Below are 27,375 nucleotides of genomic sequence, written 5' to 3'. Positions count from 1 at the left end.
AATTGTTAGCAGAGCCTAATTGCCACTATACTTCCTGCCATCCTTGTTGTGATTGAATGAGTCACTGGATTACAGGATGTCTACATAACTGATTGATTCATTAGACAGCTGGCTGTCTGCCTGGCTGTCTGCCTGCTCTCTTGGCTGTGTGACTGCTACGGTGTGAGGTGGCCAACACTCGTTTCCCTATTTCCTGATTTGTGGCACTGCTATTTCTGCTGGTTTTCTCATCTTCTTCCAATTTCACAATCCCATGTAATTATCTAAATAGAGAGAAAATTGTACTGTTATATTTTCAGACTTGTTTATTTAGTGATCTATTAATAGATGAACATTCGATTTTTTTCCTTTTATTTTACATCCTGGAAGGGCTGTTAAAAAGCCTTTATTGCACTTTACTAATGCTGTCTGTAAAATTAACACAGTTACATAAACGTGAGAGAAAGTGCACCGCTACGCAAGGTGCAGATGCCCACTCATTGCTATAATCTCTGATTTTATTCTCTTTTTCTATCTTTCTTTCAGTATTTAAAGTAATGCACAAATACTGGGGGGTGATATTCAGCGTCTTTCAGTGGTGATTAGGGTTATTGTTCAGATTCAGGAAGTTTATAACTGTTCTGTATGCCTCTTGATAGATGAACATTTTCAGAATGAGATGCCTCGGCATGCTAGCCCTTAAACACCAAAATGGGTAAACTGTTGAAAGAAGTGATTGGACAAATAGATGATAAGAACTAACTGCCTCCATATACACTAAATGCTGTCAATGTACACAAGCACCATCAGTCACTAGTTTGTTGTGCTGAAGTGTGGTGAGAGGTGCTTGAGGCGTCCACTTGGGCAGACTTGTGCTCTGCAATTTCATCCAACAATAATGTCAGCAGCAACAAGTCATCAGTCCCTCGCTCCACTTTCCTTTCCCACAATACTTCAGACAATGAGGAGGGTAAACAGTGTCAGTCCAGAGCTCTGGAAAATCCACTTCTATCAAGTGTACCATCACTTTATAAAATCTACATTCCCGTTGATAACCAGAGTGAGGCTTCTCTTCAGAGTCAAAGCTTCACACTCCAATTTTCATGGATGAAAGTAGAACAGAGCCGTTCTTTATGACTTGGTAAACGAGGAAAGGAGATGATGTCAGCTCCCAACTGGGATCACTGCAATCTTTCCGCAAAATGATGCAACTGTTTTCTCACAAAAATTTGGACAATTAAATTCTTTCACAGTCCTGAAAGTATCGAGCTTGAGGACAGTTTGGAGTGGTAGCACAGTGGTATGTCCACAACTGACAGTGATGAGAACAAATAACTGCTGGTTGGTCTGTGCACCAATAGCATTACAAGTAGAAATTCATCCACATTCATAATTGGCTAAAAGAACAAATACAATACTTCTTAAAATCTAAGCTTACAAATGGGAGTCTAGAAATGTGACAGAAGAAGAACCATTATAACTACATTATTACCACATGTATACCAATCATTTAACTTGACATCATTTGATAACCTGGTTTATCTATCTACCCTTTTTAGTTTTGACTTCTGCTCATGGTTAACAGCCTATCCAAAACAGTATCTCTTATCTTAACCATGCCCAAATCATGCATAACCCTAACCTCAACCTAACCACAATCCACACACCAGGAGGTCTATTGGTCCAGACAAGGTCAGTGTTTATACTGGAAAAGGAAACGAAATGAGTAACATGCACGCACACGCGCACACACACACACACACACACACACACACACACACACGGAATGTTTTTTTGATAAAAAAGCTGAGATTTTATTCCACCAGTCAATTTATCTCCATCAAACACATCCACTGTGTCTCTCTGCCCTGCCTCCCTCTCTCACTGCTTGTCCTTTCTACACGTCTCACTCCTCCCCTCCTCTGCTGTTCTCCTCCTTCTCTCCCCCCTCCATCCTTGTTGACATGGTGCAGTTAAAGGTGGCTCCAGATGAGAGTGGCTTTGAAGCCAGTCGAGCAGTGGGCACATCCAGGAGGGTTTTATTTATATGTGACTTTCTTGTAAAGCTTCAAATCTCACCACTGAGCAAGCACCTTCGCTGCCTTCGGTTATATCCCTCTATCGGCCTGATGACTTGCAGGAGTTGTTACTTAATTTATTTTTTTTATCATCTATTTCTCCTCAAGCACCACAAACACACTCAACTGAAAGTGTCCCAGTGATTATTAAAAAAACTTGGGAACACATTACGGTGTTGGGCCCAGGGCTGAGGAGGGAAAAAAGTGAGAGAATAGAGAAAGGAAGGAGGCTGATGACAGAGTTCAGACATCCCTCCTCCAGCGCCTCTCCTGCTCTTCAATCTCTCCATTGTGCATGTGCCACCTCTAATGCTCCTGGTTATCAGCCAAAGCGAAGAAGGACTTTCACATGTGGTTAGCAATTTTTCTCAAGCCATCGAGTGCCACCATTATGGAGATCTATTGGGCCGGTAATGTTGTGGATTTGAGCTAAGATGCCTTAAGTTTACATTTCAGAGCTGCGTCTAATGGTATCTCCCTCCAGCATGTGCTGTGATTTCCTGTAAGACCCCGTCATCAAAACATGATGGAAGAGCGGAGTGGTGGGGTTGTGTGTTTGTGATTGAGGTACTTTTTAAAGGGTTTCAGGGGGATGGTTAGGATGATGAAGGCAAAGGAGGTTTGGTTTAAAGGAGACAGGAAAAGTAACGGTAATGATGAGGCTCATTAAAGCATGAGCACACACTCATGCACCACATACATTCACACACCAAAGGACAAGCATCAGCAAAAAATAAGCTAAATTCACTCATTTTGGGGTTCGGTTAAAGTGTTGAACCTTTAGTTGTTGACATGTAATATTGTGTTTTTAATTAAATTCTAACAACTCTACCAAGGTGAATATGCAAAGGCCAAAGTTGTACTTGAAAGAATATAATGTCTGAGTAAGTGCATTTAGAGTATTTCACCAACAGCAAGAGGACTTGATCTCTCATTTGTGATTATGACAGGAGACGTCTTGATTACACTTCACATGACAAACTTGTAATCAGTAGCTGGGTAACCTAATGTACATAAACGTTTCACAGGAAATGTTTTTTTCTTTACTAGTTATTAATATCTGAGTCGGCAGCCCTTTCATCTCTTGTGGAGGACATATGGCTCATATCATGTAAATAAATTAATATTATTTCCATATTTATTTCACGCTGTTATTTGACAGAGACGAGACGCAATATACACAGTGCATTGCAGCAGATATAGTGCGGCTGAAAGCTAAGTCTCATGTGTGGTCCCTGAGCAGCGTGGTGCTAGACGCAGCTCTCAGAGATGAGCACTGTAATGTCTCTGTGTTGCACACAAAGCTCACATAAAGAGAATAAATCCATATGATTTACTGTATAATTTATTTCCCACTAACACAAAGTGTAACATGCGCTGGAGGAGTGTTTGTATTATGGTAATTGACCCAATAAAGGTATTAATATTCATGAACTATATATTAATATTTCATACTGCCAATGATTCACTTTTGATGTTGACAAATTCTTCTGGACCCTGTTGGTGCTGACATTTGCACTACACATAGACACCTGTGTACTGTATAGTAACACAGTAACTCAACAACATATGACTGAATACACGCGTACACTTGTACCTGCATACACAGGGGGCAGGGTACACACATGTACACAGACAGACAAGAGCACACACACAGACAGACTCATACAAATATTTCAGAGGGAAAGCAAATAAAATCATGAGTAAGCTTTTATCATTCTTCACGTTATTTTTGAAATAGAAACAGGTGAAAAAGAAACAGTTGGGTGAATCAGAGTCACTGGTTTCACATCCACCTTTTCTGGACTAGAAAAGTCAATATCCTGATGCAGTTCAATTTACTTAAAGTTATGGGCATCAGCAAATTTATAAAATACTGAAAAACTAAGTTCAAAGTGAAATTAAATCGAAACGACACAAACTAATTTGGGCAACAAAACAGTTCAATTCAGACACAGACTAATTCTAACTGTAGTATGAGGAAAAAAAGATAACAGTAATTACAAAGTTAGAAAAGTTACAATTCTACTCCACTGTGGCTTTTCGGAACAAAATAAAATTGAATGCAAATTAATTCACTGCAGAACTTGGAAATATGCCATTAATCTTTCTAAGAACCACATGAAATTCAAAAAGTTCCAACTTAATGCATTTGATGAAAACTTTCTTTTAATCAAACTGAAACTGAACTTTATTTCCAGCAGTGTTTCTGAGAAATGTCACCTATACCTACAACAGTGTGTGAGATTCAATACAAAACACGGAACAGTTTGACAAATCCCTCATTTGAAAAATCACTGGATAGAAAAACAGGGTGCCGAAGTACATTCTGAGAAATGTCTGTCTTCTCTCTCTTTGGAATTAGAGCTCCCCATCACATCCAGGGAGACAGAGAAATCAAAAACCATGGAACTGATTTTTGAACATGTCATTTACTCATGCAGAGCGGACACATGCAGACAGGACTGCAGTTGGAAACCCGTAAGAGTTTAATGTGTGTTAAAATAATACAAGCTTCAATTTGACCTCAACGTGGAGGAAAAAGAAGATATTCAAATTGTATACTATTTTGTACTCGTGCTTCGCTTGTAGAAGTCAACAAACTTTCACAAAAAGGAAGCAATTTAAAAGATTGAGAGGCAAATTATTCCTCCACTTAGTGTTTTTGGCGTGTGTGCGTCATACAGCTGTCTGCTCGTGAGCAAATATGAAAAAATTAAGGAGGACCCCTGTGCTTACACCTACTGTGTGTGTGTGTGTGTGTGTGTGTGTGTGTGTGTGTGTGTGTGTGTTCAGGGAGAACAGATTACATGCTACATTATTTCATTTCAGTACAGTTCATGTTTTACATCTGGACAAAAAAGGAGCGGCAAAGTTTTTGATGGCTTTTTGCTGAGATTTGAAATTAATTGGAAAAGGCAACTTCGCAAATCGATTTTTCCAGCAGTTTTCTTTGGGTCTCCCTCGTTTACTCTCTCTCTCTTTCTCTCTTCCGCGCTCTCTCTCTCCCTTCTTCTCTATATGCTTGTAATGATGTTATGTTTGGAAAATAACTTCATCAGGGAAGGCTCTAATGCGCAGACAGAAGCATGGTGTTTTCAGTCAGACGTAATCATTCTCTCACTGCAACACAAACCCTGAACAACAGTATTTGAAGCCACAAGATAAATGATTGGCTTATTTCAGAATCCACTGTCTGTTATCACAAAGCAAGTGAAAGAAAACCTTGAAGTCTGCTGCATCAGTTACAATCCTGCTTTCTGACCGGGTCGAGTCAGAAAAGCCAAATTATTATTATATTATTATACTGGACACATCGAATAATCTGTCTGACCTCTGAACTGGAAGCCCTTTATATCTTAGATGAACTGGTACTTGTTATTGCCAAAGTAAAACAGCCTACTGACAGTCGTGTATTATAGGGCTGCATGAGAGCATCACTAGTCATCTTAATTTCAGATTTGCTCATGGATTTGTTTTCTTCATAACTAATGCAGTCAATGTGTAATGTTAGTGTGACAGAAAATATGGGCGTTATGTTCTTTTAGATAACACAAGACCACAATATAATGATATGATAATATTTTTGTATGAATGATAATTGATGTCAAACATATAAAGAAAACATTGTGCTGTCTAAAATATCAATGGAGGATCAATAATCCTTCTTTTGACTGATATCAGAATGTGTTGTTCAAATTGAATATAGGGTCTCAGTATGTTGAGTCAAACGTGAACTGCTTCATACTGTGGAGGGTCCCAGCAAAATTAGATTTATTTTAATCCTAAACTCTCAGAACTCAGGTAAGCATTTAATTTGCATAAGATTCGGAGCCCATCATGTTGATAGAAGCACAGACAAAATGCATCAGGATATATTTGCACACAATAATACTTCACTGCCAGTCCACTGTGAGTTTAACTTATCCTGGTTAGAGCCCCCAGATGTACAGGGCCTGATCTGCAGTAAAGCACTGGGTCTTGGGCTGGGTTGGTGCGGATTTACTGTGTGTTGGGTCAAAGCATCAGTGTAAGCAATGAGCTGTGACATATACATTTTGAGATGCAGCACCTCACACTGGCTCACAAACTACCTACAGTGCAAAGCTGAATTTTGTGAGACACAAACTAAATATGTCCGTTGTTCATATCACTCCTCTGATCGTGTGTCTGCCCTTCACAGCCACCTGAACCAACTGGCTGCATCATTGCTTCTAAACATTAATTAAAACCGACTGGCTTTTGGCTTTTTTACTCTTCCCTGGAGGTAGAGTCATGAGGGTCCAGGTTGCATTGGGGCAAGTGTGAAGACTGGCAATAAACTCCAGGTCGTTCTCTTAGTGAGTGCATGTCACATCTGTATGACTTACTGTGCCCTCCTGAAACAGCTTAGGTGGGAATGCAGCGACTCTGAGTGTGTGTGTGTGTGTGTGTATCTGAGAAAGAGTGTGCATGTGTGTGAAACATATGCAGAAATCGCTTGACATTGGACTTATTACAGAAACACCAATTCCTCCTCCTCTTCCCTCCATTCTACGAGCCTCATCAGCACTTCTGCCTCTGTTTCACAGTTGAAAGGAGCATTAAAATGATGGCGTCAGCAGAAATTTCTTTGAGCTTATTTACAGACTGTGTTTCCCTGCTCGCCTGCTATATATGGATCAATACAATCTGTGTATAAAAGAAGGGTTACGAGAGCCGACGGGAAGTCAAGGCTGTAGGTGTGTCAATGTATCGGTGTTCAAGCTTCTGTGCCAATTTTCGTGTGTATGAATAGCAATAATTCTGAAGGGAAGAAATACTACTTTTTCTGAGAGAAGGAGAGAAATTTCTCACACACACACGCACACACACGCACGCACGCGCACACACACACACGCGCACGCACGCACGCACACAGTATACAGTTAATCCATAACATCTGTAGCTTGTTTAAAAAGTGGTGATGAACGAAAGATATTGATTAAGATCTTATCCAGATAATCTTCATGGGAGAATAGGAGATTAGTAACAACTCTGTCCATTCTGTAAGGCATGTGTGCATGAATACACTCCCCACACTCAAACAGATGATGAAGTCAAAACACATTTTCAATGGAATTGGTGGGAAAAAACCCACTATTGTTGGTGTCTGAAACCTACAAAAACTACGAACCCCTCTGATTAAAAATAGGAAAAACTCACACATGCTGCACTGAACATCAGAGAAAACACAAAGCCGGTCAGATTAAATCCAGGGCTCGCTGAAGGCCCTTTTTTTTCCACCAAAAATAAAACACACAGTGAATTCAGCTAACAGCTACAGTACTGTGGTCTCATTACAGGTGACTGCATGCAGACTGTCTTGTTCGATCTAACCAATAAGACCACGCTCTCCTCCGAGTGCAACTTCTGACAGATGCTCTCTCAGCAATTTTCCTGTGTGTGTGTGTGTGTGTGTGTGTGTGTGTGTGTGTGTGTGTGTCTGTGTGCATGATGTGTATACGTGTTTTTGTAATCTACACACATTCTTAAGTCGTGTATTTTTATTCCCTTTGCCTTCATAGTGATTGTGGCTGAGTCACTCAAATTCAATTTGAACAATGTCATTCTTAATATTTCACAGCTTTCAACCCACACACACCTCCCACCCCTCCAACATCTTGTCTTTCTCTTCCTCTCCCTTTCCTCATTATTTAAAGGTCCAGTGTGTAAGATTGAGGTGAAAGGAATCTATTGGCACAAATCGAATGTAAAATAATCCTCATGATGTTTTCACTAGTGTGTTCCATCAAAATTGTATGAATTGTAGTTTTCTTTACCCTATGGAGCCCTTTCTATTTAAGTGCCTGGAGGTGGTGCACTAATATGGGTTTTATCTGCAAGTGTAGGAATGAGTGGCTGTAATGTGTTGGATGATTTATGTGTGTGTGTGTATCTGCTGTGTGTGTGTGTGTGTGTGTGTGTGTGTGTTACATGTAACATGTAGAGAAGTCAGGATGCTTTCAGTCTGAGATTTTACAGGCATAAATAATGGGATCAAACCATAATTGGATCCAATATAAAATGAGCTATATGCACACCCATATGTTCAATATACACATAAAACCACACATATCGCATCAATCCATGATCTTCTTAACTCTTTTAGCTATTTCACTTTTCCTGCTGCATCTCCAAAACAGCACTTAAACCAGCTCTGTCTTTATCTGACTTATTTTTATTTATCTACAGTCATAAAACCAGCTCTTATGTTGCTTTGGCAACTGTGAAAACTTGCACTATTCCTGCTTTCTTCCCAACCGGCTCTATTATTATATAGTCCTGCCTCAGCAGACCCTATAATGACTGACTGAGCACTAACAAGGTGTCTAACAAGGTGTGCAGTGCTCAGCTCTCCCACTGCTTTATCTCTTTCAATCTTCCATTCCTCCTTTCCTCTGTCTTCTTCCATCTGAATGCTTTGCTTTAGAGTTTTGCTGGAGGGGTTGGCAGAGAGGGAGTTGCAAATATCTGGGTTTACCGAGGGTTATTGAGGGAAATTGGCATGTCATCTTGTTGCCATGACTTTTGCTGATGAGTAATAGGAACCAGTCGACGTTTGTCTGTACGGCTGCATGATTCTCAGGTCTTATTGATCCTGAGTTGGGGAACTTATGACCTTTTTGAATAAATTGTCAGAGTTATCTTCTTTTTCACACAACTCTTTATATTTTTAACCATCAGATACCCATCAACCATTGTGCATTCATTAAAAGTAGAAGAAAATGTTAGTCTGGGCACAGAAGCAAACCAGACGCATTAAATCTATTATTTATACCAGTTGCATTTTGCTCAAAGCCTGACCTTTACAAAACATTCAGTGGGAAATAAACGGAGTTCACCTGGTGTGTTTATCTCAGGCAGTTAAAAGTCATTTAAGTCCCTGCGAGCTGCAGCTTCTCTGACTCACCGCTGGAATAATCTGGGCAGAACAGAACCAGCCAATTTCACTGTGCCTCAGAGCTGCTCAGACACATTTTATGGGAGGGTACAAATCTTCAATCAGTCAACATCACGACAATCTTCACACTAAAACGCATGAGTTTTACATGTATTTTAATTTAAAGATTATTTCACTCTGCAAATGTTTGTTCTCTGTGCGGTCGCTGGCTAAACGTGACATTTACTGTAAGAGAACAGCAGGAGAGACATTTTTCAAGCAACCAGCATGATAAAACATTTGAGGCAGAGAGGAAGAGGAAGTGACAGAAAGACAGTGAAAAGCATTAAAGAGTGGCAAGCATACAAATACATTTGCAGTTCTTCTCTCCACTAGATAAGAAGGTAATTACAGTTGAAGGCCAAATCTGTTGCCCAGTGATGACACAATTCCATTGAACAATTTCTAAATTTCTTCGCACATTGACTGAAAGTGGTGAATTTATTTTGTTTATCATTTTAATAAAGGTAAATCCATTGTCGGTTATAATGTGTAGAAATATGTGAAGTACCCAAAGTCTATCTTTTGACAGTAATCAGATATTTTAATTAAAGAGGCTATAATAAACATTTCTTTACCACCATTGCAATAGAAAATCTATACCTGTGTGATACCATGTGAAATAATGTTTATTTTGTTCATTATGTTTATAAGTTTAGTCATTTTTAGCCATCGTGTTACATATTTCATTAACAACTTGCATGTGAAAGGAGCTGCTTGAATGAGTTTTTTGATTTGTTTGTTTTCTGGCTATCAACTTTGCTAGCATTGTTGTAGGCTGCAAAAAAAACAGCCCCCATACAATCTACCTGCTCAACACAGAACAACTTACAAAATTAGCTCGTGGAGCAATTTTCAGCTAAAGCAGAAAGTTCTCTCGGGAGTTGGTGGAGAATAAATTCTTGTCGCTCTGTATCTGCATAAGCAGCAGTTCATAATAGAAATCCACACGTCAACAAACTCAGATGCCTTCCACTAAGGAAGCAAGATGCTGATTGTAATGGAAGGCAGAAAGGTTTGAACAGGATGTGGCTGACCTAGCAACAATTGTACCTCATCACATCTGAGGAGTTAGAAGATAGGGGACTGAGGGAGGCCAAGTGAGGGCTCGGGGAATGGAGAGAAAATGGGGGGAAAGGAAAGGAAGTAACTGTGACAGAAATAAGAGAGCACGGAGTGGAAGAAAGAGCAGGAGAAAGACGTGCATTTAATGGAACTGCTGAGAGACTGTCTTTTTTCACAGTGGCACATCTCTGTAGCCAAAAAGAGACCGCGACAGGGATGGAGGGAAGAAAAGAGGGAGTATGGATGCAGAGATAGTGGGGGACAGTCAGGCGGGATGGGTGTCCAGAAGTTGCGTCCACTTCACAGCGGCACAACAGTGTCATTAGAGAGGGACAATGGATTAGAGGGAGTCATAAAGGGAAGAAGAGAGGGAGTAAAATAGAGGAAGAGAGCAGGAAAATGATGATAGTGTTGGCTTCCCAGCAGTAGAGCACAGCAGGATCAGAGATAATGATAGAGGGAGAGACACATCGAGGAAGTGTGAGAGGGAATGGGGAGTGATGAATGTGAACACAACTCACATTGAGAAAACTCAGTGGAGAAGAGAGAAGTGGAGAATGGAGAGCACTGAGAGATGGAGGGATGAAATACAAAAGTAGGCAGGAAGGAAAGAGTTTTTGTTTGGCTCTCTAACAAGGCTATGAAAGCACACACGCACACACACACACACAGACACACACACACACACACACACACACACACACACACACACACACACACACACACACACACACACACACACAGATAGATAGATAGATAGATGCACATCAGAGGGCAGTGGGGAAAGAAGGTGCAAAGAGTATGAGAAGATTAAAAACGAGGGCACAAGAAGTGTTTGGAGCAGCAGATGGAAGGATTAAAGTGCTGATTATGGCCTATGGCCGGAGTCTGTGTCTTTGTACACATTTTTTTTAGTATACTATAAAGAACAGGCAATTCACAGTGTGCGTATGAGTGTGACTGTGTCTATATTCCCCACAAAGGTAGATCTAATTGAGACACAGCCGCAGTCACACCAACAGTGGGGCCCCTAAGATAATAAACACATGTGTGCACACACCCGCAAAAACAGTCTGCTTCTCCACGGTGCCTCTCTCCTCCCCTACTGGTTAGGACATTAATTAGGGAAGAAGCAGGCGAGGAGGAAAAACAGACAAAGAGAGCAACAGGGAAAGATTTGTGAAAGACAAATATTCAGTGTGACACCCGAGTTTTGCTTTTGACTGTTCTCCTTTACCACAAACACCACCGGAAAAAACGTCAGGGCAGCGAGGAAGCGGGGAGATAGGAGAGGACAGGAGGGACAAAACAGGGAATGGGATGGACAAAGAGAGTAAAAGCTTCTGCTCTCACAACCTGTCTCTCTTAGTTTAAACATTCTTTCTCTTCAACAATTCTGACTTGCATAACAGAGCCGCTGTCCCTTCAGCACAGGCTACACGTCAGCCAACATATACTTCCTTTAACTGCAAGCTTCCATCACTTGTTCGCACATTTCACAGCAGAGTAAACGCTCCTTTTGACAGCTGTGGCCACTTGTGCTTTCTTCTTGTCTAAAAAACAAGTAAATAAGAGCGACACAAGTGTAGCACGATTGGAAATGTAATGTGCTGCACATGCTCTCCCGTTTTGAAACACAGAAGACAGAAAACCGTTCTGAACAGCAGGGGGCGACTGTGGCTAAGGGGGCTGGGTAGATCCCATTCTTCCCCATCTGCATGCCAAAGAACAACACACCTCAACACAAACTGGAATTTTCTATAGCTCGTTCATAATTTTCCAGACTGACTACTTGACTTTACAGTTCTGTCCTTTATATGATTTATTGCTCCTTTAAGTACGACTTCGTCACGATGGCTGATGTCTGTGCGACACCCGAGGGAGTGACAGACCATGAGCTTTTTATGTAAAACTAAAACTACTTTTCTTAGAAGTGCTAAAATATCTTTTGCTTTTATTATTTCTTGGCTTTCTGGTGTTTTATCTCTCTCTCTTTAATTCAGACTCTTCGCTAAGGACTTTGAGGTTTGCTTTTAATGAAACGGAGCACGGCTTAATTGCATCGTTACTGCACTTACTTTGCATGTTCAATAGAATTTTCCCAGATGACTCAAACAAAATAAAACAAAGGGTCACTTTAATTTTCCTAATTTCAACAGCATTACCATGTTTGATGAGAAGCACTTTGATTCTATGCCACATATAAATGTTAATTTCACAAATGCATTTTTTCTTTTGCTTTCAAGCACTTTCTTATGTTCCAGATGGTTTACAATCATCCACATCACAGAGTGAAGTAGATACTTCTTTATCAGCACTTCTGCTCGGCTTGTTGAAACTTCTGACTGAAGTGCTGCAACTTTCTTCTGACCACGCTGCCTTCAACTCATCCAAACTGCTGTAGGCTGTCCTGCTTTCTATCTTCCCCAATTCTTGCATGTCACCCTCCTCCTCCACTAACCGCCTGTGGTGGCTCATTTCAAAATCCAAAACCTAGTGTGCATTACTGCAAATGAGTGCACATCGCCGTGCCTGTGGGCCATGACGGTCTGTCCAGACTCTACACATATACCAGCCAGTCAATGCCCTGCACTGCCTGCACTGTCTCCTTATATTGTGACCTGGTAATCACTCATCCCAGCTTCAACTCTCCTCCCTCCCTGGCTCTGAGAAATATTGGAATGACCTTCTCATCTCAGTCAGGGCCAAAGAGTAACTCAACTCAAGCTGGAAATTTATCTCGGTATGGGAAACAATTCACAACCTTTAAATCATATCCTCACCACAACATCTCTCTGCATCTACTGTTTACATTACAACTTTTTTTGTGATCACCTGTAAATTATTCCCTCCATAATTTGACTTCTCTGCTAAAACATATATGTGTTGGCAGCTGTGAAAATGAGGTTCGCTTTCAGAGAACAGTGCAACATCCACGACAGATGCTGAAAGATCATCTCTCCCACTGGCCACCTTCACAGTGTGTTTCAGAGTTGAGGTATTCCGCAAACAAGCAGAAAAACAGCCACCTGTGTCTTACATGTAAGTCAATACAGTTTGATTCTATAGCTTGATTATTAATCTTTTGTACTGCAGACTACCTGACCTTACAAAGTCCTTTCCCTCACATGGTTTATTGCTCTTAACAACGCTCATCGTGATGGCTGATGTGGTGTCTGACCTTAATCTGATTGACTGTGCTGTATATCAATGTTTCATAACCATTACCCAATGATTGCTTGTAAGCTCATCATTGTGTTCATTTATGCTCAGTCGGCTCCTAGCCTCTTTTTTATAGATGGAAGGTAAGTGGTGAGAGGCTATTTCCAATGTTAACGCTTACTTACAGTTACTAAGGTGAGGTTATTATATATGTGGGACTATAGAATGTTTATCAAGATGGACGATGTGTCTCGATCTGCTCCACCTATCCAGAAATGAAGCTGAAATATCCTGGGTTCAGACTCTGCCGTAGTGTGTATAAGGAGCCAGAATCTGCATAGTTGCGTTTAAGGGATGGAGCTGTGGTAAAGCGGTGCTTCCGACCAATTCTGATGCATTTATGAGGACTCATCATGTTGTCCATCTTTATATAAGACATTTTCTCTTCTTCTTTATTACTTTAGCACATATTTCAGTTTATTTCGTTATAAAATAATGTTCAAGCTTTCTTTGTGTCAAAGTAATTTTAATTGAAAAGAAACTGTTGAATAATAAAACCAAATCCTTAGATTGCCACTGGGCTTTTGATGTATTAGTCAACAAATTCAAGATGAAACTGGCACTTTTTGTCAGATGCAGAACTTCCCACTGTGCTGCTTCACCTCTTCCCCACTCCTCCATCGCGCCCTCCTTTTCATTCTCTCCTTGACCAATTAGACATAACTTATGGGGCATAGACAGTTTCCCACTACAGCCTATATTGGCCCTTTCAGTTTGGTGATTCATGGCTATTACACACGGACGCACAGGCACAAATGTACGCCTGCACTGATCAGACTGAAATGACTGGTAACTTGGTGTCCATGATGAGACAGAGGGAGGGAGAGGGGGAGTAAAAAAAAAAGGAAGAATGAGATTTTGAAGGGGCTGAAGCGATGATGGAGAGAAGGAACATAAAGACACAAAGGAAGAATGCGAAAGAGAGAAAATGGGAGTATAAGAAAGATAAATGGTTGGCAAAAAAACGAGAGGAGAAGAAAAAGAAACAATGAACTGAAAATGAAAAAAAATGGTTGAAAGAAATCATTGAGGGTAGTATTTCAGGGTGAAGCACAAAGTTTCGGAGACCTGCTGAATGAACACTGTGTGTATATACATATGTGTATGAGAGAGAGTGTGCGTTTGCACATTTACAATGACTTTAAACTGATGTTTTTAGTTGCTCAAATTGTACCAAAATTGTGAGTTTGGGTACATCTTAATTTGATACTGAGCTGTCAGCTGTCTGAAAGAGATCTCTGCTTTACAAAATAATTGCGATGAAAGATGAAAGTAAAAAATCATTCCAGGTGACTTTTAAAGCTGGTGAAGGTCGGCCTGCTTGGCCTCGTGGCAGTCGACTCTGCATGCTCAGTTAATTTTGTGACAGATAGTTCCAGCAAGCCGAATCAGAAACAAATTATCTGTGGATTCAGCACAGCTCCACTCACATGATTCGGAAGCACCTGATAAACACGCTGCTGTACACACTCAACACAAAACACATTGATACACACACACACACACACACACACACACACACACACACACACACACACACACACACACACAAAGAATTAGATCCTTTCTCTCGCTCTTTCTTTCTCTCTAATGACGCCATGACTAAAATGTTAATTAAGGCTAAAAAGAGAAACGATTGTGAATATCAAACAGCAATTAGAATGTATCATCATCATCATTACCGCCATTAGCTGCAGCACAAGATGGAGGATTATTTACCAAACGGTGGAATGCTCATCAGTTGCTTATTCAGGGCCTACAATGTTGCAGACCAAAAAAAACTAAATTGTGTATAATTAATGCAGCTTAAAAAATGTACTATTGCTAGTCCTGGAGCATGACAGAGAGAGCAAACTGTGCTCATTTGGAAGAGAGCTGATTTTTTTATACTGCAAACATCTAATGAGCTGATATGACTATTTCATACTATGCTCAATATGGGTGTGAAACCTCACTCAAAAGACACAGTAAAGATCGAGATGTTTCTGATCTTATTTTTGTCCTACTGCCCTTACCGCTCCCTGCTGTGGCTCCATTCCTGCACTGATTTAAATTTAAATCTAAATCCTTCCCCAGGAGTCAACTGTCTGATCTCTTCACCTGCGCACGGCCTGATGGATTCTGGAAAATCTTTTGCTAGATAACAAGGATGAGGTCATTATCCTCTACTCAGTCCATGTGGAACAAAACCTCTCCTCCCTTTTGTTCTCATTTGACTACTGTGCTCGAACATGAAAGGTCAACCCACACTTATGACACCCAGAAGACAGCGATTATGAAATCTTTGACAGAAGACTGCTTCAGCAATCACATTTTCCCTCATCTCACTGTATTTTACCTTTGTGATGGACTCTGCAAATACAGAGTGGTGTTGTAAAAGCCCATATCCCTCCGGCCAAATATCAAACAACAACACTCCTGTGCACCTTCTATTTGCCAGCTGGGGTAAGAATTATAAACTAGACAAATACACAAATAAATCAGGAAACAAGACATTTATAGAGCTCGACTTGCTTCATTAGAAGAGCACTAACTATTTACAACTTACGCATCAACCCATTAGTAACCAAGCCAGATTTAGTTGGTCACATGGGAAGTTATGTTTACAAGTAAACATGGAAAGTAATGACTCGTAAAAATTATGATTATAGTCTTTGACTGTACTAATGTCATCGGGGTTTTAAGACACCAAATACTAACGTTCCCATCTTGGATCCTATGCAACGTTTTCTGTAGACCCAGCATTTCACAACACATTGGATTGGGAAAGATCATAGTGTTGGTTAATTGCATAAAAAGTGTCCCACTCTGGAAAGCATTTTGTTTATTTCCAAAAGTATTTGCTGCTGTGTATAACCTCAGCTGAGAAGATAATGTTTTCACCCCTGTCTATTGGTTTGTTTGTCAGCAAGATTATGCAAAAACTACAGATTAGATTTCCACAAAACTCAGGTGAAGCTTGGGACATGGGTCGGGAAGGAATACATAAAGTATTGGCAAATATCTGGGCAAGGAGTCTGATCCAAGTTTTTTTATTTTCTTTAATTTTTGAGTTTTTCTTGGGAAGTTTTCAGTAATCACTACACCACCACATTCACCCATCAGACATTCCTCTTTTGATCAACCCTTACTGCTTTTCACTCCCCCATCCCGTTTTCTTACCTTGTTGTACAAAGGAGCCGTACACAAACCACATGGAGTTGTACAGTGTAGTCGAGGACACAGATCCCATGGGTAGCCGGGGTGGGTTGAGCCAGTTGAGCAGGTACACCAGGATGCCAATGAGGAGCACGGTGCCCGCGATGCACGCCCACAGTGACAGGTCGAAGGGTGCCAGGCAGGCGAACATGTCGACGGTGCGTTCGGCCTTGCGCAGCAGAACACCCACAGAATAATCCATGTAGCGTGTGGTGAAGTCCACAACACTCTCTCGCTCAGGCGTGATGGTGAGGGCAGAGAGACCCACATCGGCTCGCTGCAAGAGGCAAAAAGAGGAGGATCAAGTATCAACACTGGAAATGTGTGGGTGAGGAAACAGCCAAAAAATGGGGACTTTAGTGCGCAGAGACTCAGCAGGTAGCTACTTCAACTTCTGCCTCAGTTAATCATCTAACATTCAATTTGCAGTGAACGGTTTAGATCATACATCTGATATAAGGTTGATGAACAATAGTCAATGCCAATAAATGTTGGACCTGAAGCTGCATCTCGGCCTCAAACAAATGCCTCTCCATAAATAGCTTTATCCAACAGAGATTGTTTTGCATTTCTTCCAGTTTAGCGACATGTTTTCAGTTCATGCTGGAACAAAAAACTTTTCATCTCTGCAAATTCTTAACTACTCTATTACTTCAACAAAAAATTTTTTTTTCCATTCAACATTCCATCCACGTCAGCAACAACAGCTATGTGTGTTTCATTCACCCTGACCATGACCTGACACAAGCTCATGTCTGGATATTCTCATTATGTGCTTCACGCTCTGTTCTGCCTCTGCACTGTACATAGGTATGCAAGCTCTGTCTTGTAAGCCCACTGAGGACTGCCGATGATGCATGACCTTTGAATTATTCATTTATTATCCCATTGATCTGCTTTTGCTTGGAATTCTTGGGATTTTAAGAGACAAGAAATGACTTCTTTAATTATCTACATGTTAACACAAAGTTTAAAAAAAGCATTTTGCCCTGATGCCTAATTGAAATGTGTTTAGCCCTGGTGCTTGGCTAGCAGCTGTTGACATCTTGTACCATAGGGTTTAAGATGGTGCGAGCGTGCACGTGTGAAATCTATACTGGAGCAAGACAGGGCACATATTATAAACTGCTGCAATAATCACATCGTCTTGCTGATTTTGCAAATATTTTGCATGGCATCCATTTCACAAGCACTCACTTGCATGTTAACTCACACACACGTTCAAGAACATTTTAATCAACTGTTGGTGAGAAAATTCAGCTAAATTTCCAGTTGAGTAAGAAAACTAAATACTTAAATGTGCAGAAATTGTCACTTGCACTGCATAAAAAGAATATTGGGAGAAACCATGCGAGATGCCTGCTGGTTGTGACAACACAACAATATGCATGCAAGCGCTTGTAAGTGAATAGAGATTAATTGTCATGCTGACTGCTGTGGTCCGTCAACACAGAAACTTCCAGAGAGCACTTTGGATAATAATTATCTAGTAATTGGGTTTTTGGAAAGATAAACGTTGTTGCTGACTGATGGGGGAAAACAAAATTATTTGCATGTTCAGTTTATTTACAGTCTGTGCTTGTCTGTGTACACATTAATATGCATTGTGCTCAAAGCATTTTCATTTTGTGAGCGTGCAGTGGGGGGGATACAAACACTGAACACACACACAACATTAGAAGGTCAATGGAAGGAGAGCCTACTCTTAAAAAACACGTTTAAACTTGACACACAGTCAAATGAATGAATACGAATAAAATATTAAAGTACACGGCGTAGACAACTTTTGAAAAGGTATGCAGACGTTAGAATTAAGACACAGCGAATATTGCAAACCTTAAACATTGTATTTGTGGTTAAAAGCGTTACGAAGTCTGAACGGTGGAATTGTTTGTCACCTGCTTCCTCACCGCTGTGCGCGTGCTCCGCTGTTCGACCCGTAACTGACGAACCCGTGATGGAAGCTACCATCCGATTATGAACGGGGGGTTCCAAGGGGAAGGCACCAAGTATGGTGGAGTTGGAGGGGTGTTGAGCAGGGCAATTGCAAAATGCTGTTTAATAGTTTTTAGACAACTAATATGGAACCACAAGTGGTTTGGAATGTATTATTATATAATACAGAATGTTAAAATTGTGATGTGTACTAAGTGTAATTCCCCTTGGAGACAATTGATTATTACTTATCTAAAGATGTTTTGGTAGGACCCAGCCAGTATAACGGAGGCTGGAGGTCCCTAAGACAGAAGTGTGATGATCTGACTGGGAATAGTCAACTGCATGGACTGCAAAGAGGCCCAACCATTACAGGGACATTGCCTAAGGCAGAGCTGAGTTTTGTGTTTCAACCAAGTTAACTTTTTATTTATTTTTGTAGTTTTGTTACCAGTATTATTTTAATATTTTTTGTATATTGTCTTTATTTTCTTTAAAAAAAAAAACCAACGGGCTGCACTGTAAATATTGCTGCATGGGGAAAACAAGTTCCACTGCAAAAGAAAATAAATACACTTGGACTGCATAACTGGGTTTGTCTCAGTGTTTGAGCCACGACTGCTCGGGCCAAACTTACACAGACAGTAAAAAAAACTTCCCTGACCTACGGAGAAAAACATGAAATGATGTTTACATATTTTTTTAAAGGTAAGCTTAGAATTATGTCATAAAGCATGTGAGTGGCTGTTTTTTCTAAATAAGAACCATCTTTGTCTCATATGTTCATATGCTCTATTCCATTAAAGGTGGGTTCAGCAAGACACAATTGTTTTATTAGAGTATTTCTCTACTAGTTGCAACTCTTCTGCGCCATTAACCACACATTAGATTTCCTGTCTCCAAATTTCATGAAACTTTACAATTCAATAAAGGTCAATATATCTTTGATGTGTTCTTACAAAATAATTTGTAATTAACTATAGTTAAAGATTTGATTACTTTCATGAACTCAGTCATTTGCAAAAGATTGTGTCCCTTTTTCAGGCACCATGTAGCATAGAATTCCAAATAATGTAACAGTGATTGTAGTGAGGACTATAAATTAGAAATATGCTTAGTGAACTATGGAAACGTTGCATCTAGCTAAAATGGTCCTAAAGTCTTGCGTCTACTCAGTTTTTGGTATTAAAGGAAAAATTGCCAACTGTTGTTATTACTGTCATTTTAGTGGCCTTATCACAGCCATTGGTTACGATCCATAAGTTATTTTGAGGATGAAGGAACGGCCTGTGAGGCAGCAAGGTGAACTCACGGCTCATTGCTGGCAGGTCACCAACAAGACGACACTCTAAATGTGTAAGGAATCAAGGCGCCAAAGAAACCTTGAGCTGCTTAGTGTATACACATGTTTCTTTTGATGTGTATGCTTAGCTTTTGTTTCTGTAGCCAAAGGTGCTCTGTTCTTTACTCATACTCTTTGCTCTTTCATATTCTGTATCTTTCCCCTCACATTTCTACCTCCTGACTCGCTTCATATGTTCATTGTTATGCACCTGAACACCAAAGCAAATTCCCTGTATATGAAAACCTACTTTGAAATAAACTTGATTCTGATTCTTTTCTACAGGATGACAGATGAGACCAAAATTCTTGCATGTGCTGAGAGTTCTTCAACTTTTTATGGAGTCAGAATCCCAAAAGAAATCTGAATTATTACTGTGACCAAACCAAGAGACTTTCTTTCTTCTCTTTCTTCCCTTGCTGCTGTGGTGTAAAATATGAATAAATTGATTTTTAATATTAAATATATTTAGTAATTTGTCAAAATAATCTCAAATATTCTGTAATGTCTGCCAATGGCAAAGCTGTCATTGGAAAACTGCTTTGGCATGTGGAAGCTGACAGATGGACACGGGGAACAAACCTGGCAGCGCCAAAGTTTGTGCTGCAAGTTTGTTACACAGCAGTGAAATTAATATATTTTGTGCGAATGGACGAAAAAGATGAAGCCACCTCAGCTAACCTGCATGTGGTTGTGTTGTTATAGTTGAAGCAGTTATCATCCAACTGTGCCAATGTTTTGCCCACAAACCTGAGGCCTCTTCATCTTTGTGAAATCCACATTTATTGCTTCACTCTCTCTTGAGAAATCTCAAATGCAATTTTTTTCATTTTTCACTGCCACAGTTCAAGTGCCTGCCAGTCTGCTGACTCATATTCTTAATGACATCTTCCCCTAATATGCCGCATCACAGCTCTGAATCTTTGACTTCAGACCCTTTTTAGTTCACTTTAGGAAACATGCCATCGTAACTAGTGAAGCACTTAAAGGTCCAGTGTGTAAGATTTAGGTGAAAGGGAACTGTTGGCAAAAATTGAATGCAGAATAATCCTCATGATGTTTTCACTAGTTAATTTCATCTAAATTGTATGAATAGTAGTTTTCTTTACCCCAGAAAAGGCCCTTTATATTTAAATACTTTATATTTACATCGAGGGGGTCCTCTCTATGGAGGCTGCCATGTTTTTTACATTAGTCCAGACTGAACAAACTAAACACCTTTTGAGTTTTTATGACAACTGAAGCTACCACAGGTTCTTTTTCATGTTTGGAAGGAGAGGGTGAGGTGAGGGGTGTTCAGCTGCAACATGAAACTTCAACACTAGATATCACACAATTCTACACACTGCACCTTTAGAGTGCTCTCTCCAATTTCACAAAGTCAAACTCAGCAATGTGGCAGCATAACTGAAATTACTGCTGCTCATGTGACATCATTTCTTGTTGATGTTATGATTGAACTGTGCCAACCCAACCTATGAAACATGATCCCACTTAGCATAAGTGATGCTTGGCATGTACCTTCTTGCATGCATGCACCAATATCTTTGTACAGCAGCCTACAAGTGCAGGAAAAGGCAGCAAACACTCATTTGAATGTTTATCAGCAAGTTAAATTCTCATTAATCCATTCCCTGTAATTGTTCCCCATTATTCAATGTTATTGCTCTTGTAGAGTAAGCGAATGTGTGTGTACTGGCAAATTAATTTCTTCTTACCTTGAAGACTAATTCACCCATCAGTCCGTTCCACTGACCGTCAGGCTGCATGCTGCCATATTTGTGGTCTGGGGCGACATAGATCTCGTACTTGAAGCCCAGGTAGTTGGACAGTGCGTCCAGGACGTCGATGGAGAAGCCCTGGTACTTCTTGGGTTTCCCCAGAACATTCTCAGACACCATTACAAACGGCTCCTCCTAGAAGGTAAAGATCAATCAGTGTGTCAGTGAGCCTGTCAAGCAGCCAATCAATACACAAGGCATTCAAGCATTAAATCACCCAATTACTCCAGTGGCCATTATACCACCACACATGCTCATGCTAAAGGTTGAGAGAGTGTTCTTGATGCCTACATTGCACATTACAAAAGGTCATTTTGAAGTGACTTAAGATAAACACTACAAGTAGATGTGAAAAGCTAAAGCTAAGATTTTACTGCCTGGACAGTAAAATCATTTCCAACAATAACACAAACATTTTCATGTTCCTAGACCGTCCTGAATGAGACACACTGGTACCTTTGAAAGCGTTTAAAGAGCCGACAACTCTAAGCATGAGTCTCCTTGTAGTAATGTGATTCCTCACTCCTTTGACATGAGACATGAGTCAGGGTGAAATCCCACCCCAGTGGCTCACATTCTCTTCTCTGGAGGCAGTTCTCCTCATTCACTGGTTGATTGATAATTAAAAATGCTCTACAGTGTCTGTAGAGGTCAAAAGTTATACAGAGACAGTCGAGCCATGAATTTGCACAATAAGAACTGGAGGCTGCAGCAAAGTAAAGACCATCAGTGGTTTATTTTTATTTACCAGTATGGTAATTTGGTTCAAAACAGTGCTGTTTCTCTAACCAGAATTAATTCTGCTTTGTGTTGTGGTATCAAAACAAATGCAACTAATGTTTGTGTAAAATTCATTAAATGAAATGCTTTTTTTTGGCTGTCTATTTGGAATTCCAAGAGCAAAAAGAGATGTAACATCAGTTTAGTTTCTCCGATCTCAGAGTTCCCTACTCAGCTTTTTTCTTATTCACAGAGGAAACCATGTTTAAGAATTAGTATTAAACATATATACAACATTATTAAAATAATTAAAATGCTGAAAATCAATAATGAAGAAAAACAAAATTGATGTTTACTTTTATTTACTGTACTTGGCTCGAGCGTTTCATTCAGTAGTATTCAGTTCTCCCCACCACCCTACTCCCATTTCTCCCCCTTTCTCCCTCACCCCTCTTTTTTCATCTCTTCTTTAATAAATCTCTATTGATCAGCAAAATGTTTTAGGCCAATATGTCTTGCAGATTTATGAGGGACGGGTGTTATTGACTGGGTACTGGCTGCGCATTAAGTACACACATACAAACACGTACACACATGCACGGTATGCTTCGCATTTTCTTGGTGGTTTCTAATCCTTGCTAGCTGCTGTCATTCAATAAGCTATTAGACAGTGAGTGGAGATGCATGCCAAGTCCCCTCTCTCACCACAAGCATCCATCAATCAAGGCAGGAGTACCCACTAACAAACACATCCATACATACTGAATGACCTCCCAAGTGCCACTGATTGCTTCCCTCTGCGGGTACTTTAAACCTTTATTAACCAAACAGAAATATGAAGGAGAGAATATGTTGTACAGGGGAACAAGGACACTGATGACAAGTTGCCCAGGCTCTAATACTCATAAATATACATCTAAGGCAAATGTTCACATCTAATTCTCAATTCCCGGGTAAATCATGCTTTGCAAAGATAAATTTAATCTTTGGAATTTAATTGGTGCTGGTGCACAACATAAAGGAGGGTGCAAAATTATTATACAGGTTTTCTGCTTGAAGCTGTCAGAGTATGCTCAGACACTTCTCTTTGCACAGTGTCTGCCTGAAGTTAGGACAGCAGGAGACTGGAAGAGAATAATAAAATAAATTAAAGTTAATCTGGCCAGGAGTTCAACCGAGCCATAAGAGAAGAATAGGAAACATAGTCTTTATAACACAGAAATTGGGTTTGGAATAGGTTTTTAGAAAGTAGAAAACATTTGGATAACTATCTTCAGTTTAATTGGCTTAGGCACTGCAACACATTGATGAAAACCATACTATTGTTTTGAATTAATCTGAAGTAAAAAAAAAGAGGGATAAATAAAGACAGAATTTCTATTTTATAAAAATGGTTGGAGGTGTTCTTCAGGTTTAGATTTTTTTTGAGTCATGTTATCTAAACACTTCCCATAGCTCACTGGTTGGCCTGACTTTAAGCTGCGGGGCTTAATCAATACTCAGTCGATGGTTTCCAGACTAAAACCTTGTAACGAAAAATAACCTTATGAAGTCTGGCTTGGTAATGCTTTGTGATCAGTCTCTTTTCTTCCTCTGTTATTATTTTGTTTTCCCTTCTTTCCTCCTGCCAGTCAACAGCTATGATAATACACCATTTTACCAACACACAAGTCCAGGACGCCTCGCTCTTTCATCTTTACATCCCACTTGTCATTCATGCCAACAATTTGGGCAATCATTCTCTAAATTTCCTCTCTCTCTTTCTGATACTCCAAACTCTCATCACTCCTCCTTTCCCCTTTCCTTTGGTACAACTTTATCCCCCCGTTTCCTCTTACTGGAAGTACCTCATGAGGTCTCCGCCCTGCCCTGGCGTTCTTGGAGACATGACTTGAGGAGAAAACAACAATTTCCTACAAAGACTAATAACACCTGAAGAGCCCTGGGGGGAAATGCTGCAAATGACATAGTCATGTGGTGATTTGCAGCATGGTGCAGCATTTTCAAAAAAATACTCCATGGATTTGCCTGAGAAATTGGTGAAATATGCATTTTGAAAAGCTCCAGCAGTCTCTGCAGGAGATTAGATTTCATATCATTATGAAAATACATTCTCCCTTGATCTATGTTTTAATAAAGATAAAGAACATGTATCACAAAACAATAGACAGGCAGCGCTGATTGGGGACTCAAAAGCAAAATCTGTGTGATTGCTGTGATGCTGCTCCACAGATTTTAGTCTCCATCCCTCCTTCCGACAATTCAACAGGTCAATTATTTTTATAAACTGGAACACACTATGGTAAGTCTCTGCTATGTCCCATTTACACAGGTACATGGCTTTTATTACAGAGTCCCTGTAGATTAGGGGTCAAGACACTATGAGCCATGAACAGCAATGTCCCCAGCCAGGGACTTTTGTTACTTTTGATTTTTTCTCATACTCTGTGATCTTTGTTTTAAAATTTAACAAAGGCATCAAACAATTACACTTGTGTCAGGTGAACCCTCTGTGTTTTCCCACACCCATCTAGTATTTTGTTGGCTCACCTTGACCTACACTTTCTTAAAGTTGGAGTCTAGCCATGGTTGAGTCTATTAGTAGTCATTGAGCACTGCAGTGCAATTCTGGCATCAAGGACAACAGGGATTTAAGATGGACCAAGTCAGCAGACTGCTAAGTAACTCAAGGAATTACATTCATACTGAAGAAAAGCTACAGTTCACAGTTCACATCCATGCCCAGACTCACTGCCAGTGCCCTAAGTATGAATCATGCCCTTTACAGTATGTTGTCAGCAGGGGTTTGGGTCTGTATATGGACTCCCAAGATACAAACAGTTAGAGTTGCTTGCCTTAGTATTTGTTATGAGACTTCCCTGTTAAGCAGGTTAATAAAACATGACCCATAGTTAAATTTTAATGTTGACCACAGCACCCATAATGATGATGGTTTGAAAGGAAGTTCAACGAAGCACAAAATTTCCAAATCCTTATCCTTATGTTTCTTCATTTAACAGCGGGTAACGCGTCCAGAGAACCAGAGCTTGTACATTTGTGTGGGTCATATCCAAGGGTACAAACAAGTGACTCACATGAGCATTTAATTTGGAGGGATTGTTGGTAGATATGTTTTTTGTTTAAAAAAATTGTTGTGTCTTTGTTAGTGGTGGCTCATTTAGAATTTTGCCTTTTCACTGCCTTATTGTTATTATACTTGGAAATTTAGAATAGAAAATCAATAGGGTTAGAGTGTTCAGGCTAACTTGAGGATGTACTGGATGTTTCAGTTAACAGATATAGTCCTGAAAAGACCAGAGTTTTTCTCTCAGGTTTCACAGACGGACACAAAATGGTCAGTTTCAAGCATTGTGCTGTTCTTTGTACTAGAGTAGATGAAAATGAGCAATATGATGTAAATAGCTTTGGTTTACCTTCACAGTTATAGGACAGAAAAACAATTGTACTACTTTTTAGGACAAGTTAATTACAAAATATTAAATGGGCAAATTGAATGGAACATTACATAATTGATCATTATCATAAATCATTATCAACCATCACATCTTTTTTTGCTTGTGGTTACTGTGCACCTCATCATCCTCCAAAAATAAAACTTTAGGTTCATTTGGGGAAAACACTATGATTGCTCTTTCATTAGCTCCAAAAATATGAACTCAAGATAAAAAGGGACATCTTCTGCCTGTGGCTGCATATTTAGGCTGCGGTGGCTGTATTCACAGCTTGCTGCTCATAAATGGAGCAGAACCAGGGAAATGGGGGTGCAAACTCGAAAAAATTAAGGAGCACAGAATATTAAGAAAATATGAAAACTCAGCTGCTGAGATAAAACATACTAAATCAGGAACATATGCAAGTTAGTGAGTGGGGATTTATAGGCTGTCTGATTTTTCCAGCTTCTTACATCTAAAAAATCGAGTTCCCATTACACATTGTCATGTAACCATGTACCGTTTAAACATACAAATTTAATTCCCAGTGTAAAATATCAATATGAGAGATGTTTGTGACCTGAAGAGTTACACTGCTTGGACCATAAACACATAATTAGAATGATGTAGCCATTCGCTGGTAACATCCATTTAATAATCAATACAGTCCTTGCTAATCAATGACACTGATTTAGAGTCATTGGCCCTAATTGTGGTATGATCTCATCATCAATTGACGAATCAATAACTATTCAACAGTCTGGCGGTGAGAATGGAGGGAACATGCAGTTTAATGTTTGTGCATGTGTGTTGTTGTGTGTGTTGTTACACCATTCAATGTGTTTCAGGGCATGAGTCACTCTGCATGGCAGTATATGAGACCAATGCACATTACAGACAGAAAACGGTTATATTAGAGGAGAGAACACCCAGGGCAACGCAGAACAATCTGTTCAAAAGGTCCCTTTAGATCCCTTCAGATCATGTACACACACACACACAGACACACAAAGACACACACACACACGGAGGATGTGCCCTCTAAACATTCTCCGATAAAAAGAAAACAGTACATTCAGTCAGCACCCTGGACTTTTCACACAATTTCTATCTATTTCTGTCTTTAAGCCCTCATGAGGCATCAGTCATCTAGGGTAACACACACACGCATGTGCACACGAATGCATGCACACAAACACACACACAGAGGTAAAGCAACACAACATGGAACATAAATATGCATTTAAAGTGCACCTATAGGGGCCAATCCTCACCCATGATGGGAAAAGGCTGCTGTTCAGAAACAAGGACTTTCCTTTAAGGATGATCAAAATCAAAGACTGGAGAAAAATTTTGAGAGAGACAAAGGGATAGCCTCAAACATGTCTGGCATTAGCTCTTTCTTCTCTACTTCTCACTTCAAAGAAGGGATATGAAGAATTTACAGCAGTGAATCTTTAAAGCACTCATGGGATGTACTCAAATCGATGCTGCAGGCGAGACAGACAGAGCTGGAGTCTCACTATCATCAAGACTCCAATGGCCTCTATCATCTAGCTGTCAAATGTCAAAATGGAAGCTAATGAAATGATGATGGCTCAGTCCATTAGTAAGCTCACCTTGTTACATTTTCATTGTGTTT

The 27,375-nt window shown here is 40.0% G+C and overlaps 1 protein-coding gene across 3 annotated transcripts in view; it reads right to left on the bottom strand.

The window, feature by feature from the left end:
* The window catches only part of grid2 (glutamate receptor, ionotropic, delta 2), a 423,234-nt gene that overhangs the window by 68,375 nt on the left and 327,484 nt on the right, over positions 1-27,375 (bottom strand). For all 3 annotated transcript variants that reach the window (XM_069523619.1, XM_069523620.1, XM_069523618.1), the window contains exons 10-11: positions 21,499-21,696; positions 16,468-16,780 (exon numbers count right to left, since the gene is read on the bottom strand). In XM_069523619.1, the coding sequence (XP_069379720.1) occupies positions 16,468-16,780; positions 21,499-21,696 (511 nt within the window). The remainder of the gene's footprint in view (positions 1-16,467; positions 16,781-21,498; positions 21,697-27,375) is intronic.

Source organism: Paralichthys olivaceus, chromosome 4 (assembly GCF_024713975.1).
Source record: "Paralichthys olivaceus isolate ysfri-2021 chromosome 4, ASM2471397v2, whole genome shotgun sequence".
Taxonomy (NCBI): Eukaryota; Metazoa; Chordata; class Actinopteri; order Pleuronectiformes; family Paralichthyidae; genus Paralichthys; species Paralichthys olivaceus.
Note: the sequence above shows the minus strand (reverse complement) of the source record. Positions and strands in the feature narration are given on the sequence as shown.